A 17,079-nucleotide genomic window follows, 5' to 3' on the forward strand; every position below is an offset into this window, starting at 1 on the left:
GGATGTATAGGAGTAAACAAAATGTTAAAAAGTGAATGGATTGTTCCAAAAAGTAGACCCAGAGTTACGATGCTGCTGCTGAATCGCTGAATCGCTGAATGAATCTATCTCATCTCGTCTCATGCTTCGGTTTGATAATTGCTGCTTCTGAGACGAAGCCTTGCCACTGCCACTGTCTTCCGACTACTGGCACTTGTTCTCTTCAAAGTTCAATGGCGAGTAATGTAAGCTTCTCTATCTTTATCTCTTGTAATTTTATAATTTTTATTATAAATGTTTCCTTATGGCTGGGTCATGGGTGACTGCATCCGTCTCTGTCTGGCTTGTTGATTCTTCTGTTCATGCCAAAGGCTCCCGACTCCTGTCCCTAGTAGTAATTGGCTCCAAGTATTTTCCCTTTTGTTCTTTGGGCTTCTTTCTTATCATCATCTGTCTGCCTTGTTTGATTGTTAATTGTATTTTCGCATAAGAAGGGGTTTTTGGGAGGTCAGATCATTATGTATTTTGTTCATTTTCTCTGCTTCCTAGATGAATTCATGTGCAATTTGCTTTCTTTTCTTCATTTCATTTGGTTATGGATGATTGATATCAACAACTCTATCAAATATGCCAAGACTCACTCACACTAGTATGAGTATCAACTTTGCCATGGAATCAATTAGGCTCCACCTCATTCTCCAAAATGAATTTATGTTCATAACTATACAAGAATCAAACTCAAGTGAGCCCCTGTAACAATCCTTAACCTTGAGTCATCATCATCACTGTCCAAATTGAAGGCTTGTGTTGTGTACTCACAATTTCATTTTCTCTTCCTGCCACCCCTCTATTCTAGTTCTTGGCCTCTCGAATAGGAACCGCACCACCACTGGAGAATCAAATCCCTGAAAGATCTTACGTAGCTCTTGCAACTTGTATGATCCACAACTGTTGCAGTGAACCAACTTTTTTCATGGTCCAAACTTCAAAGATTCGCATAAAGTCTCTGCCATTCCCCCAAAGGAGGTATACATATTTTTAGGTCACTCAAAGTTTGTATTGTTCTATGCTATATCTGACTGAGCTTTTGCATTTTCTTTCTGCTTTCTTGCTGTTTACAGAATAAAGTCAACTGCATTATATCTTTATATGAACGGATGACTTGAGATTTCTCGTATTCCTATCAATACCTTAATAATTAGCAACACTTTATAAATAATGTGAGTTGTATGCATCCTTGTCTCATAGACTGCTTCTGTTGTTCTAGCATTCTTTCTTGGATTCCCTCTTTTTGATCTGCTGTATGCCCACCCTACCTATTTCGGAGTCCCAGAAAATTATGATGTGGAATGATGCCCAAATTTGCTGCAGATTTGGAACTTATTCCAAGATCCTGCCTTCACTAAGAACTAGGGGCTTAAAGGATTGGGAGAGGGATTTACAGAGAATGATTTCAGTCATTTTGGAACTTTTGTTGGCAGTCAACATTATATATCCACATCAAATAAAACTTGTGCCAACTGTATGTAGGAGTTATAAGTTTCCTGGTCCAATTGCTTGCTGTGTACTGATGCCTTGTTTCATAAAAAATATGTTGATGCCCTTCTTAACATGCTTATTTTTGGTATGCTGACGCAGTTTTCAGTCAACAAGACGACAGTGGAGAATAGCCTTTGCCTTGGACACAGGTGGGGTTCCTGATGAGGGTGGGCAAGGGGGCATCAATGGCAACAACTCTAATCTCAATGCCACCCGGTTGGGTCGGATAGTGACTGCAGGTGGGAGACAGCTACTGGAGAAGCTGAATTTAGCCAGGAGAAATTTTCCAATGAAAATATTTCTTCTTCTTTTGGGTTTCTACACGGCAAATGCGTTGGCTACAATCCTTGGGCAGACCGGGGATTGGGATGTTTTGGTTGCGGGTATAGTGGTTGCTGCCATTGAAGGTATTGGCATGCTAATGTATAGAAAGCCCCCCTCTCAATCGAGTGGGAGGCTCAAGTCGTTTGTCATGATGGTGAATTACTGGAAGGCAGGTGTTTGCCTAGGCCTCTTTGTGGATGCTTTTAAATTGGGTAGTTAAAGGTGCTTCTACAGTTGTACCCACCTCAAGTTTGGAAGATGGAGATTTACTACTAAACTTACTTGTGTTTTTAAGTTTTAACGCCGTTTATCCGTCGGTAGGTTGTTCAGTCTAGATCCACCTTTATTGTAAGATGACCAATCTCAACTAAATTTGTGCGAATAAAAGTGCCCTGTACATGCAGCTCTCAGTTTAACGTACAAAGCTACTGTCTTACTAAATGAATCCTGCATAAACAAATTTCTTGAATTATGCCTCCGGGGGTTGGGATCATTAGAAGATTTCCCCCTAATGACCGCCAGTTTCGGTATCTTAGGAGTTGGGGGTGGCGGCGAGGACGATGGTGTTGGCGGGAATGGGAGCAGAACGGATGGTACAACCTCACCCCCATAGACCATAGTGCACACAATAATGGCTTAACCTCTCAACTCTAGCATGCTACATTCTACACTTGTTACTTGTGCCATGACAACCATACGAGCATTTGTATACAGGGTTGGCTGTTTCAAACAAAACACAGCTAACTCATACTTAAGATTTCAAAGTAATACTTCTTCCGCAAAATAAAATAAAAAGTATCAAACTAATGTGAAAATATTCAATGTACATTAGAATGCCAGGCCTATCCTAGGCTACGACGGTTTTTCCCTTCTGATTCAAGCTCCTTGACATTGTCAACAACATGCTGAACTTTCTTCGACAGGTCTTGCGTATGTTCCTCAATGTGATTAAATAGAAGATCAACTATTTCTCTAAGTGCAGCAGACCGCTTTCTCTCGAGGAAGAGCTCGTTAGTTAACTCTGCAATCTTTGTCTTATCGTCCTGCAAACACACGACAGAGTGAAAAAAGAAAAGAAGCCTATGGTAAATGAATTTCAGGTCATACTAATGCGATGCAACTGTCATGTCAACTTGTAGGCCTGTTCAATAATGTAACTCTCATATGAAGTCCCCAAAAATATGTCATTGAGCAACATGCGCAGCAGATACATTAAGAGCTCTGTAATTCCCAAAAATCCCATTTAATTGACCAAATTAAGTTGCAGAACCTCAATATAAGATTGTTTCAAGTCTAATATGAGTTAATATCCATGACGAAAACAAAAAATTGCTTAGAACAAATTAAAGTCAATAACAACTGTAAAAGATAACGATAACTTACCGGTACTTGATCATTGACCAGTCCTTTTAGAGCTTTGTTGGGAGTCAATGCATGAGTGTGCTCCCTAACGAACCATGTAACAACCCATTTCCCAACACTGAGTTTCTTGATGGACAGCATTGCCCTACAACCTACCCTAGTTTGAGCCCGAGGCTTTAGGGTCTTCTTGTCACGCCTGTCAGGCTTTCGGAAACCCTCTTTGTTGCATACCAATGTCCGCCCAATGACGGTTCCATCGTGTTTGGATCGATACATATCATTCATACGAGTAACGAAACCCATACGAGTGGCATAGGCATTATAAAATGCCAGTGCACTTTCTTGTGAGTCGAATTCCTGACCCACATACGGCTCATGTGGTTGGACTAGACTTGATCCATCTTTACAAGAATTTGGAGTCCTTTGATCATCATCATCATCATCATCCTGTCCAAAAAGATGACTCATATCTACAAGAGAAGTTCCTACCGATGCACCATCAGATTCACTGCAATAAATACATATTTACATCAAGTTGAGAAGCAATTATAATCGATGGAACTCTAAGGATCCATTCCTGCAGGCTGCAGCTAGTCTTCTAGTGCCAAATCACCCCTATTTCTTTATTCTATTCTATGAGCACTATCACTGCCTGTGGATTTCCCAAATCCGAATTCATGTATTTATCTAATAATATCTAAGCGGATTTAATTATGGATTATGGAACATCGGGAGGAATTGGAGGATGAAGCTCGAACAACACATTATACAATTTAAAAGAAATCAATTTCCATATTATTCCATGGTTCTAACTAAGAAAAACGAAGATTCCCAGAAGTAAAATCACAATCGCGCCCAGAAACTAAAAGGAAATTGCAAAACCCAATTCTATTGAATTGACAGAAAATCAATAAGGAAGCCTGAGTAATTGCATGTCAAACTTACTGAGTCATTGAATTTTTTGGAAGCCCCTCGAAATGCTGGCAGTGGTCGCTCAGATGCACACAGACAGCAACCCTTTTGTTTAAAGCGCCAAGCTCAGGCCCTCCGCGATAGGGAACTGGGAGAGGCTTTCTGGTATTTCCATATTTCGTCGAAATAAAAAATAAAAAATATCTACTTATTTTTAAGTTTCTCGCCGAAATATTGTTATGAAATATTTTGGTTGCTCAATAGATGATAAAATTGCTTTAGCATACTTTATAACATTTTTTTTTTCTAATAGTCATGCAAAATATTTTGCGAAAACACAAAAAATATGGGTCAACACTCATAGTTTTTAATTAATTTGCAAATTTCTATAAAAATTATAAAAACGATTTCTCTTCAGCTTCACCATATCGTAAGGTTTTGAAAATCTCGTATAAGAAATTTTCAGATATATTCTTATAGACGGAACACCATTTTGTAAATATTTTAAGCCCTACTATTTTTTTTTTATACTTATTTTTAAGTTTTCAACTTATATATTCTATAAAAAATACTTCGATGCTCAATAAAAGGTAAAACTACTTTCAAATGGTTTATAACATTTTCCTTAATGCCCACACAATTTATTTAGCCAGAATACAAAATTCTATTGCTTTCACAAACATTGTGGGCTAATCAGTTTTGCCTTAAACCTTTCCTTAATTGTGACATCCCACATCGCCCAGGGGAGTGATCCTTATATGTATATTCTCATCCCTACCTAGCACGAGGCATTTTGGGAGCTCACTGGCTTCTGGTTCTGGAGGAACTCCGAAGTTAAGCGAGAAGGGGGCTAGAGCAATCCCATGATGGGTGACCCACTGGGAAGTTCTTGTGTGGGTTCCCACAAACAAAACCGTGAGGAATGGTCGAAGCCCAAAGCGGACAATATCGTGCTACGGTGGTGGGGCGGGCCCAGGAAGTGGTCCCCCCCCAGGGCGGGATGTGACAAATTTGGTATCAGAGCTGGTGTGCCGATGAAGACGTTGGGTCCCTAAAGGGGGTGGATTGTGACATCCCACGTCGCTCAGGGGAGTGATCCTTATATGTATATTCTCATCCCTACCTAGCACGAGGCCTTTTGGGAGCTTACTGGCTTCGGGTTTCGTAGGAACTCCGAAGTTAAGCGAGAAGGGGGCTAGAGCAATCCCATGATGGGTGACCCACTGAGAAGTTGCTCGTGAGTTCCCAAAAACAAAACCGTGAGGGAATGGTAAGCCCAAAGCGGACAATATTGTGCTACGGTGGTGGAGTGGGTCCGGGAAGTGGTCCCCCCCGGGCCGGGATGTGACATTAATACTCACAATTTTTAATCAGTTTTGTAAATTTGTAAAAAAACCATTATAAAGCTTATTTCTTCTCATCTTTGCTGCACTGTGAGATTTTGAGATTCCACGTAGAACATTCTTGACATATTCCTATGTGTAGAACTTCCTTTTAGCAATGTTTTGGGCCAATTTTTCTATTTATTTATAAGTTTTCGGTTTAAATATTTTATTAAAATAATTTTGATGCTCAATAAATGGTAAAAAAACCGATTACAAATGGTTTGTAACGTTTTCTTAATGCTCACACAAAATATTTTGTGAAAATACAAAATTCAAAATGTTCACAAAAAATGTGGGATTTTAATTGGTTTTGTAATTTTTTTTGCAAAAACTATCATAAAATCTATTTCTTTTAATGTTCGTCACACCGTGAGCTTTTGAAATTTCACGTAGGAGTTTTTGGAAATATTCTTAGGGGCAGAAGACCGTTTTGTAAATGGTTAGGACCCCGCTAATTTTTTTCTACTTGTTTTAAAGTTGTTGGCTTGAATGTCCTATAAAAAAAAAAACTTTCGTCCAATAAATAGGAAATTCACCTTCGAATGGTTTATAACTTGCTATTTTCACGATCACGTAAAATATTTGGAAAAAACACGTCTCCCTTTGTCCGTAGGTCTTGACACAAGGTTATAATTCTAACTCTTCCAAAATGGTATCTCATTGATGGTTCGGACTTCTCAAAAGAGGGTCTTCTTTGCCTTCCACCTAAGCTACGCAGGAAAAACCCAAAAAATTTACTATTAAATCGACATATCGGTAACATAACATGAAAATCTAATGAGAAAACAATTGTGAGATATCAAATCTACAAATTTTATAGAAATGTTTTATAGAAATTATGAGATATTAAATTGAAATGTTTTAAAGATATTATAAAAAATTAAAATCAACCTGAAATCTAAAAAAGTAAAATGTAATTTACCCTTTATATTTATTTCGGATTGTACCTCTCCCTCAGGCTCCCCGCAGTGAAATAATAAACCCCAACAAAAGCACCAAGGGGATCCCCCTTGTGTCATTCGAGGACAAATCCTTTTACCTCAATGCCTACACAACCCTTTTGCATTTATGGGACAGTGCCAACTCCAACACTATTCTCTCTCTCTCTCTCTCTCTCTCTCTCTCTCTCTCTCTCTCTCTCTCTCTCTCTCTCTCTCTCTCTCTGCAGGTAGGCAGGCGGGCGGGCATGAATATGAGATGACTAATCCTCAGCCCAGACTGATCAATTAGTAAGTATTATGGACCCGGCTTTCATGGCCTTCTATTTCCTATACATTCCTATTTCTTTTTATTTTATGTTATTATGATCAGGTCACATCAATATTGTATATTGATTTTTTTATAAAGATAATAAGATAAAAAGTAATAATGATATAAAATATTAACGTGTCTTAATCTTGATCGTACAAATAGAAGAAAATAAGAATGTACGGAAACTGAGCGGGCATAGTAACCAGGTCCAAGTATTATTCCAGGCAGGTCAGGCAGGGATCAGCACGGCAGAATCTTGACTATTCTCTCATTTTCTCTTCTACCATTTACTTTCTTTTTTTTTTTTTTTTGGAAACCAAATACCATATCATAAATAGGCCTACGGAGAGGCAAACATAATAACAATACCAAGCAGTGTCAAGGGATAAACCACACCGACCCCTCCACCAAGTAGAGGCGTCACCCCCATCACCACCCTAACCCATTAATGAGGGCAAGGTAATCCGTCATTGTTCAATACATAGACCAACGAAGATGGGGGCCTAACGACCCAAACAACATCACTCATCTCCGAAAAACCAATCGATGCAATCTTGTGAGCCACGCCATTAGCAGACCGTGGCACCCAAGACCATCGGCAATCAAAGAAATCCCCCCCCCCCAACTGTTTAACCCGAGCCAGCATCGGGTATGCCTCCCAACTACCCATAGACAGCGAGCTAGAAAGACATTTAATCGCATCCAAGGAGTCCGATTCCAGAATTACATACCTTACACCCAGCTCTGCACCGAGCCTGCACCCGTGCAACAACGCAGAAGCCTCCACTGCTGCAGCAGAAGGAGCAGTAATAGGATGCCGCGCAGCAGCCACGAACTTACTCTCCATGTCCCTCACAATCAATCCAACAAAACCCTTTTTTGATGCTTTGGACCAGCTAGCATCCACATTTATCTTCACAAAAGGGTAGGTCGGAGCGCACCATCTCGTAACTTGAATGTTCCTCCTTCCGTCACCCCCTCCTCTATCCCCATCCTTTGTCTTTGCACTAATAAACGAGCTCACCGCCGCAGAGACAGCAGCCAGGACCTTTAACGGGTTAATGGGCACCCCTTTAAAAACAAAATCACAGCGAGCCTTCCAAATGCACCAACAGGTAAAAACAATATAAGATTGTCTCCACATTATATCTCCAGAGTTGCATAAATTTGGAGAGAAAACCCCCTGAATCCAGTCCGACAAAGAAGGGAGAGAAAGACGATCCATTTTATAACCCAATGCCCCTCCAAACCAAATTGGCTCAACCCAAGAGCAGGAAAGGAAAATGTGCTCAATGGTTTCATCATGGCAGCAGCAAATAGGACAAGAAGAGGTTTGAGAGGACCTTCGTCGGAACAGTGCCTCCCGAGTAGGAAGACAATTATGAACAGTAAGCCACAAGAAATGCCGTAACTTGGGGGGCACCTCCAGCTTCCAGATCACCTTCCAAAACGCTTTGGGAACCCCACGAACAGAAGGCCGACGCAAATCCCTTCTCGCCAGCGATCTTCCTTGCAGCCATCTGTATCCTGACTTGACCGAATAAGAGCCGTTCTTACTCGTATCCTATATAAGTCTATCTTTACGACTTAAATCTCCAAGAGGCGTCTCCTCAATCGCCTGCATAGCCTTCCCCGATATGAAAGGCTGTAAAAAGTTAATATTCCACCGCCCCGACTCCAGACAGATAAGTGCACTGACCCTTAAACTGGGAGTAACCGCAACCTGGCCAACCGGCTCCGGGTGTCCAAGGGGCAAGGATGGAAGCCACCTATCCTGCCACACCCGCACCTCCTGACCACCCAAGATCTGCCAATGTGAGCCCTCCCTAATCAGGTCCCTGCCACAGATGAGGCTGCTCCACGCCCAAGAGGCCCGCCCCCTTCTTTGCATCCCAGATCGAGCTATGTGGAAAATACCGAGCTTTAATCACCTTAGCCCATAGCGAATCCGGTTCCGTGATTAAACGCCAGCATTGTTTAGCAAGCAGAGCATCATTAAATTCCTGAAAATTTCTGAAGCCTAAACCACCCATGTCTTTTGGCAAACCCAAAACCTCATTTGAAACCCAGTGAATCTTGTGGGCTCCTTCCTTGCATCCCCACCAAAACCCAGCCACCAACGCATCCAATTCCTTACAAACAGTGGCTGGGAATTTGAAAATGCACATTGGGTATGCCGGGATAGCTTGGATAACAGCCTTAATTAAAACCTCTTTACCGGCACGGGAAAGAGTATTTTGTTTCCACCCTTGTAGCTTTTCCATTACTCTTCCTTTTACATAAGCAAGACCACGCTTTTTTGACCGACCCCATATGGTAGGGACCCCCAAATATGTTCCCGGATTGATTACTACCTTCATATCAAGGGCGTTCCCCATCTGCTCAGCATTCACCTTCGGAACGTTAGCCCCAAAAAATACACTGGATTTCTCCAAATTTACCTTCTGCCCCGACGCCACACAAAAATTGTCCAGCAGATGTCTTAAATTCCCGCAATTTTTCATATCAGCCCGCAAAAACAGAAGGGTATCATCCGCAAAGAAGAGGTGAGAAATCACGGGTCCGGATCCACCTATCTTGACACCCTCCAACCTCCTTTGGTCAACCGCACCCTGAATCAGTTTGGAAAGAACTTCCCCCACCAAGATAAATAAATAAGGAGAAAGAGGATCCCCCTGACGGAGACCCCGCGAGGGAGCAAAGGACTTTCCAGCCTGCCCATTTAGGAGAACAGCGAACTTCACAGACGAAACACAACCACTAATTAACGATCTCCATCTACTGCAAAAACCCATTCTTTCCATTACCGCATCCAAAAAATCCCATTCAACCCTATCATACGCCTTCTGCATATCAAGTTTAATCCCCATTTCAAATCTATTCCGAGCTTTCCTTCCCTTCAGATAATGAAACATCTCATGGGCTATGCCAATACAATCCTGAATTTGTCTACCCGTCACAAAAGCATTCTGAGAAGGAGAGATGATTTTAGGTAATAATACCTTCAACCGGTTAGCAAGAATCTTTGATAGAATTTTGTACGAGTAGTTGCACAGGCTAATCGGTCTGAATTGCGACACAACTTCCGGATTCGGGACTTTGGGAATCAGCACCACATGAGTCTGATTTATCAAACTCGAACCCGCAGCATCCTGAATCAAATCTCTAACCAAAGCAGAAACACCCTCCCGCACAATCTCCCAGTATGTCTGATAAAATATCCCCTGGAAACCATCGGGGCCAGGAGCCTTCAGCCCTCCCATATTCCCAGCCGCCGCCTTTATCTCCTCCTCCGTGACTGGTGCAATTAGCGCCTCATTCATTTCTGGCGAGACCGATGGATTAATGCAATCTAGGAGCGACCCCCAGTTACGATCCCCTGCCGAGCTAAAAACTGAAGTGAAGTGATTATCCACCAATTGACGCACCTGAGCCGGACTCTCCACCCAGTTCCCATTCTCATCCCTAAGCTTCACTATCTTATTTCTCCTCTGCCTCTGAAGGGTTGAAGAGTGAAAAAACTGAGTGTTAGCATCCCCCTCCCTCAACCATTTTACCCTCGATCGCTGGCACCAATAACTCTCCTCTTGGAGTCTTAACTCATCAATCCGCCGAGATATTTCCCTTATCTCATCATAGTTTGGACCCCAGTCCCGCTGGAGCAAATCTAACTGGGAAAGAAGATCATGGATCCTGCTACCTCGCCCCATAAACTTAGTGTGATTCCACCTGCTTAAACGATAGCGGCAATCGTTTAAAGATCTCACCCACCTGTACACAGGGCTGCCATTATGCCGCCGATCCCAGCACTTTTCCACCAAATTCTTACACTCTTCCTCCGAGACCCAATACGCTTCAAACCTGAACATCTTCCTTCCTTTCTGCCCTTCAATATTGGAAATAAGAATAACTGGGCAGTGGTCCGATGATAAAACCGTGTCATGCATAACTTGGGAGTTCGGCCAGAGTTGCTGCCACTTCTCATTCGCCATGACCCTATCTAACCTCTCCTCCACCCAATCCCCTTTTCTCATCCCTCTCCACGTAAAGGCCGGCCCATTGAAACCCAAATCCATCAACTGAGAGGAAGACATAAACTCTTCTAAGAACCTAGGCCTGTTGTACAAAACCTCAACTCCACCAGACTTCTCATGATCCCACAAGAATTCGTTGAAGTCCCCGCCACAAATCCAAGGAATGTCCGTGGGGGTAAAGTGGTTAACCATCCATTCCCAAAACAGATTTTTCTCACCTCTATACGGCGTTTCATACACACCCGTAATCCGACTCCAATGCATTTGCCCTTTAATTCTCATCACAGCATCAATAATATGCTTGGACGAATAGATAATATTAACCTCCAGATTGTCCTCCCACCACAAGCTCAATCCTCCAGAACTTCCAACTGGCGAAACATCAAAGCCATGAACATAACCCAACCTCCTCCTCACCCCTAGAATTCTATGATCTTTCATCTTAGTCTCCGATAAAAAGATCATAGAGGGTCTCTTTTTGCGAATAAGCCCATGAAGAGCCCTGACTGTCGTGTTCGACCCTAGCCCACGACAGTTCCAGAAGATATAACTCATGGCTGGCCTGCGGCTGTTGAAGGCCAGCCGCCACCGCCCCGAGCCCACTTGCCCGCCTTCCGTGTCACCATTCTACCTTTATCAAAGTCCGACCCCCCTTCCATTACATCCTGTCTTCCAGTATTCTCACTTATTTCTTCCTTATTTTCCTCCGCCGTACGGTTCGCTCTTTCCATCGTTAGCCCTCCATCCTTGCTGTTTAACCTCCTTCCTATCTCTGCCTCCCTACCTTGGCAGTTCTCCTCTGTAACCGGGCCCTTGAGTTTCTTCTGTGGAGCTTGAGTGAGCACCAAATCCTGTGCTTCCCCACTTCTTTTACTGCCCCAGATTGGGTCCTCACCCTGGGCGGACAGAGTGTCATTGCCCCCTGGACATCGCCCGATTGTCCTTCACCCACTGTTTTGATGCTTTCCATTTCAGAGCAGGAAGACGAATCCTCTCCCTCCCCCCGCATTCTTCTACGCCATTTTTTTTACCTGTGCCACGACTCTGAGATGCTCCCCCAGTCTCAGTGGTTTGATTACTCTCCATTCTTTGTGAGTTTGACATCCGTAATCTACCTTGATTCTGTGCAGACATGATACCCGGTCCGCGCACCGCCCCAGCCTGCCGGCGTTCCCCCCTGCCCACACACTCCACTCTCGTTGGTATCACCACTTCTCTTATCGGCGGCGCCTTAATCCACTCTCCATACGCTACCTCCCCTTCTCCAGGCATCTCAGCGGAGCATTCTGTATTGATATGCCCAATCCGTCCACACTTGTAGCAGAAATCTTGAAGCCGTTCATACCGAAATTCCACCCAGGTTTCCTTATTTGACTCCCTTCGAATCCAACAACCTTTGAATAATGGCTTCTCCGTATCAACTAAGGTTCTTACTCGTACAAATCCACGAGCGTGTCCGGGATCCTCCATGACTATAAATTTCCCAGCCTCTTTGATTACACGCTGAACATTCTCAACAGAGGCTAAGCCCAGCGGGATTCCCCTTATTTGAGTCCAAAATGGAACAGCATTCAACTCCAACTCCTCTAAGGCGAGCTCCGGAGGCCATTTCACGACCGAGAACACCTTCTTCATCACTGCCCAGGGGACCTGCTCAATGATCTTTGAAGCCACATTTTCATCTTTGACCGCAATAATAAATACATTCTCCCTTACCCATTTTATTTCCACCTCACCCAATTCTTTCCAAGCCGCTCTAAGAATATTCCTGACTCCCCTTTGTTCACTGGTTTCTGCGTAAATACTTTCCCAACCAATTTAACTCCCTGCTCCATAGTTGATAACTCCAGTGTTTGGTTCAGTTGAACCACCAGTTCATCCACCCCACTAGTCGCCATCACACTGTAACACCTCTGCCCCACTCGCCCAGCCTGAGACGTAGAAGAAACCTTTACTTTCTGTAAACAACCTCAGACCACACTTATAAGCCACCCAGTATACCAGCTAATCCCTTTCTTCAACTCGGCTAAAAAAATCAACACAACTATGGTATCCACAGCAATGCAACCAATCGACCAACCTTACTGGTGGTACACCACTCCTCCCAATCGCTGCAGCCTCCACTCCCCAACCAAAGTGGATCGGAGTTATCACCCCTGCAATAATCAAAGGTCTCAGCAGATCGATGGCATCAAAAGTCTCAAAGGCAGTGTATGACCTTTCTACCGAAACTACTCATCCATCGGCCTCATTTTTCTCTCTGAGGCTTAGACCTCATTCATACGCCCGAAAGACCAGTCCTCTTTTTAGACTCCCATAATCAGAAACCACCCACTCATACACACACACACACACACACCCTCAAGATGGATCACTCATTCCATTCCTCTCTCGGATCACCCCAGCAATCCCCATCACCCTCGATACTGAAATTGTCAAAATATGAAACCCCACCCCTGTCCACCTACAGACCCAGCCCCCGCAACCCAGACTGACATACTTTATGATTCCCACTCCAATCACAGCGCCCACCCCAGTACCCCCAAAGAGAGTCACCCTAAATTGATAAAACCCCAACCCACCCCAGTGCCCATCGAAGAGAGAGTTACCCTAAAATTGAGACGCCGCACCCCCTTACCGTCACCATACACCCTTACAGCATCCCCCCTACTTCCTACCAGTATGATAGCAGCCCACCGCCCCAGGTAATACTCACTACATCTGCAGCCCCAAAACGCACAGACCACAAATCCAAATTGACAGAATCAAACCCCCCACTCAGATCAGCTCAACATCCCCTGCAGCCCTCGCGGGGTAGATCGACCTTGGTTGAAGAATCCCAATCCCGATCCGTCACCCTAGGCATTCTCTCCACCAACCTCCCTGCTTCCAGAGACTCAGTTGCCCACCACCCAGTAGATCAAAGCCCAAAAGCTTGACCGGAGAAGCACATAACACAGATCGAAACACTAACCTATAATCACACGCACAGGGGCGGAACTCACGAAGAAGCAAGTACTCTCACACCAGGAACTGACGTGTGTTCAAGGTTGCTCGATCAGACTCTCACCAAGAAGAGAAATACGCTCACAGAGGAGGGCTCTCACGGCAGAGAGAAGGCTCTCACGGTGGAGAGAAAGCTCTCACAGAGGAGAGATAGATGGAAAAAAATTCTCATTCCTTTGATATTTAGGGCCCATTTACTTTCTAATTCAACAACCTCCGCTTCTTGGAATTTGGCCTCACGCTCTTTCCAATATTTATAATAATAAAAATCAAACTTCCATCACAAAACAAACAAAAAGAAAGAATAGGAAGGAGAAGGGGGGGGGGAAGAGAGAGAGAGAGAGAGAGAGAGAGAGAGAAAGGAGAAAAAGAACGTTTCATCATGAGCAACACCTGTTACATCTTTTGCCTTCCCCTTCTTTGATTTCGTGCTTCTGTCGCCCTCCAAACTCCCGACTTAACCTTGCCCTTGCCCTCACTCTTCAAGGAAAGTAACGACTTAATATTTAACTCTCTTTTCCTCTGTACGCGCACTCCTCATGTATACTATCCATATACATGTTAACTATGGCATCCGCAAAATTAAATTGATAAATTAAAGTATAATATACAATGAATAGTTTTACTTTTAATTACATGAACGTTTTTTTATGGACAACATTGATGTTATTAACAGTGAAACGTTAACTCATCTCTTTCTAATTTTAACAGAATATCATAGCGGGTTGATTGACTAATAAGTTTGTGAGACTTTACTTTTTTTTCCCTTGCTTGAAGTATTGGGGTCTTGCCTTGACTTCCTTTGCTTTGAATTACAAGGGGAAAAAAAATTCATCATCGAAGTGGAATCGGTTGCACTTATGGCTCACTATGTGGTCTCACGTGAGAGGTTTTGTTGAAGAATTTAAAAATCCCACATCGAATTCTAGCATAATAAAGTGCACCATACAATGAAAAGTTCCAATCCTAATTACACCAATGTTCGTTTCTGATAAAAAATATACGCTTGTCAAGTTGTGCATATGGTAAAATTTAAGTGAAAAGACCATATTAATGTACTTAGTAGTGAATCAATAACACTCTCTGAAATCTTGAGAATGACTTCGAAAATAATTTTATAGTCATTTTGACTAAATTTTAACTTGAATATAAGAAACATGGTTGGAAATGCTCATATTCTAATTAAGTTCTATCGCTCTCAATTTTTTTCCTTGATTCCTTGAAAAAGAAGAAGAAAGAATACAAAAGGCACTTACATGACTCAATTGAGCTACAATATATGCGCATAGATTGTAGTGTAACTTAATATTGATTGAGGATAATGATTTAAGTTACGCCAGTTGCTGAAAATAATGAACTTCCTTGAATAGTCATTTCTGTTTAGGCTTCTTGTGCATTTGGGCTTCTTTCACATGTAGTTTAGTATCATAATAGAGAGTTACTCTTAATCTTACTCTTAGCCCACAAATATGTATATAAGTATTTTTAAATTATGGCTCTATATATGTTTTCTTTAACGTTTTGCTGATAAAGTTTTATTACTTTGGGGCTTCAGCATGTTTTGCTGCATGCTCTGAATTGTGAAACGTGAAGGCCATGGATACAAGTAATGCATGTAACGTAACCCATGCTTTGCTTTATCGCAAATTCGCAATCACCATTCACCACATCCAGATTAGAACGCAGTTCAGCATATCTATATTGGAGCAAATATGTTTACCGGTCGGCATACATACATGTATAATGTATTCCATATGATCACGACTATTACTCCATGATCAGGTCATCTCATGATTGGTTATAATCTGTAATGATCGATTATGTCTATACAAAGTACACATGCACGTACTTAATTATGTTATAAATATCAAAGACCAGAAATTCATCTCAGTCCTCCAAACTCACAAGTTGCACAGAGATTTTGGACAATAAAACACCTCTTTGTAATGTGTGTGTCATCTTAATTATAATCACAAAGACTGGGACATGCCTAATTATTCACTTCTTGTTATAATCTTTTCAGATTTTTCTTGTATTCTTTTTTGCAGGGCTTTCATTGTATTTTATTTCAGACCCACCCCTACTCAATATGGTGGTCATAAAAAATTCCGATAAGTATAAACAAATGCTACAGCAAATCAACATTGAGCATACTGTACATGTGGAAGTGGACGCGGCATCCAAAAGGGAGTACAATTGAATGGAAGCCATATGTTGATATTGGTGTGTTGCCATTGCCATGTGTATTTCATGTCTTCAATTAAAGTACTTGAGCAATATTTGACTACTATACATTGTAATTCACTTCACTTAACTCGTGGGTGGGCAATGGGTCGATAACTCGACATGGCCACGGGGAGCTAACAGTAATTTCAAACAAAAGACGGTGAAATTTGAAAACTAATTTAAGCCGTTCTTGTTCAAATACTAAATAAATAATGCTCTATTTAGCGTTGTCATTTTGCCGACCCTAACCAAAAGATTGCCACATTGCTCAGTAGTTCTAGGTCAAAAGTCATACTCTCTCTCTCTCTCTCTAAAATTTCCTTTACATGATTTTCTCTGTCTAAGAAGGGGGCTAAAGGTAAGGTTAGGAATGATGATGATTTAGATTACCGAGAGCTTTTTTTCTTTTTATTAAATTTTTACGGTGGTAACAGACTTTGATTAATAATTGTTAACTTATGTTGATAAAATAAATTATTTTTTAAAAATGGTATAGGGCCATGCGTTTTACCGTCTTTGGTTCCTTCCTTCCTTGATGGTCAAACTTATAGGAAGGTGTTTTTCGAAGCTTTCGAGGTGAATCTCTCTCTCTCTCTCTCTCTCTTCCTTTCAGCACCACCTACACCCCACCCACCCCACCGCTTTAATTATTTATTCATTCTTTCTCACTCTGTCACTCTCTGCACCCTAACCCTAATTTCAAATTTTGAAAATACATGCATATGTATATATATATATATACGTATTGTACATATATATCTAAGAATATACTCTTCTTCGTGTATTTCTATTGGAGATATATGCGTACGTACGTGCAGGATGAAGAAAATGATACCATGGAGTTCAGTGGAAAATATAATAAGGAGAGGTAGGGGGACTGCGAGGCAGAATTGACAAAAAGCACTGAAAATGAAAGGGAAGTGTATATCTGAGAGAAATGGACTTGAAAGCTTGAGTGAGTATAATTGAGAGATATATATAGTATAGGAATAGGAGTTAGATTTTCTGGCAATCGATCTGTCCCTTTCAAAAATGACTAAATTATTGAAAGAGAATGAAAT

General features: G+C 42.0%; 3 protein-coding genes across 3 annotated transcripts; 1 reads left to right on the plus strand and 2 right to left on the minus strand.

Moving 5' to 3' along the window:
• Window positions 1–16: 16 nt before the first annotated feature.
• On the plus strand, window positions 17–2,254 carry LOC137745204 (ycf20-like protein). Its single transcript, XM_068485116.1, has 3 exons — window positions 17–224; window positions 836–1,005; window positions 1,618–2,254. Exons 1-3 carry the CDS (start codon window positions 99–101, stop codon window positions 2,060–2,062), a joined length of 741 nt encoding a protein of 246 aa, XP_068341217.1. The 5' UTR covers window positions 17–98; the 3' UTR covers window positions 2,063–2,254.
• A 339-nt stretch (window positions 2,255–2,593) lies between these two features.
• LOC137745206 (protein FAR1-RELATED SEQUENCE 5-like) lies at window positions 2,594–4,309 on the minus strand. The gene is made up of 3 exons (XM_068485117.1): window positions 4,150–4,309; window positions 3,226–3,712; window positions 2,594–2,885 (listed from the first exon to the last, which is right to left on the minus strand). Exons 1-3 carry the CDS (start codon window positions 4,155–4,157, stop codon window positions 2,685–2,687), a joined length of 696 nt encoding a protein of 231 aa, XP_068341218.1. The 5' UTR covers window positions 4,158–4,309; the 3' UTR covers window positions 2,594–2,684.
• A 2,888-nt stretch (window positions 4,310–7,197) lies between these two features.
• On the minus strand, window positions 7,198–8,272 carry LOC137745356 (uncharacterized). The gene is made up of 2 exons (XM_068485302.1): window positions 8,159–8,272; window positions 7,198–7,848 (listed from the first exon to the last, which is right to left on the minus strand). The coding sequence occupies exons 1-2, from the start codon at window positions 8,270–8,272 to the stop codon at window positions 7,198–7,200; spliced, it is 765 nt and encodes a 254-aa protein (XP_068341403.1).
• Window positions 8,273–17,079: the final 8,807 nt, after the last annotated feature.

The sequence above is a fragment of the Pyrus communis genome, chromosome 9, assembly GCF_963583255.1.
Source record: "Pyrus communis chromosome 9, drPyrComm1.1, whole genome shotgun sequence".
NCBI classification, from domain to species: Eukaryota; Viridiplantae; Streptophyta; class Magnoliopsida; order Rosales; family Rosaceae; genus Pyrus; species Pyrus communis.

What these genes read in the sequence shown, in the direction of transcription:
- LOC137745204 (XM_068485116.1), top strand. Translation starts at nt 99, where the DNA reads ATGAATCTATCTCATCTCGTCTCATGCTTCGGTTTGATAATTGCTGCT. An exon ending in AAAGTTCAATGGCGAGTAAT is followed by an intron (nt 225 to 835) that starts GTAAGCTTCTCT and finishes CCTCTATTCTAG; the next exon opens with TTCTTGGCCTCTCGAATAGG. An exon ending in CTGCCATTCCCCCAAAGGAG is followed by an intron (nt 1,006 to 1,617) that starts GTATACATATTT and finishes ATGCTGACGCAG; the next exon opens with TTTTCAGTCAACAAGACGAC.
- LOC137745356 (XM_068485302.1), bottom strand. Translation starts at nt 8,272, where the DNA reads ATGGCTGCAAGGAAGATCGCTGGCGAGAAGGGATTTGCGTCGGCCTTC. An exon ending in GAGGTGCCCCCCAAGTTACG is followed by an intron (nt 7,849 to 8,158) that starts GCATTTCTTGTG and finishes TGCATTTGGAAG; the next exon opens with GCTCGCTGTGATTTTGTTTT.
- LOC137745206 (XM_068485117.1), bottom strand. An exon ending in TGGTCAATGATCAAGTACCG is followed by an intron (nt 2,886 to 3,225) that starts GTAAGTTATCGT and finishes GTGTGTTTGCAG; the next exon opens with GACGATAAGACAAAGATTGC.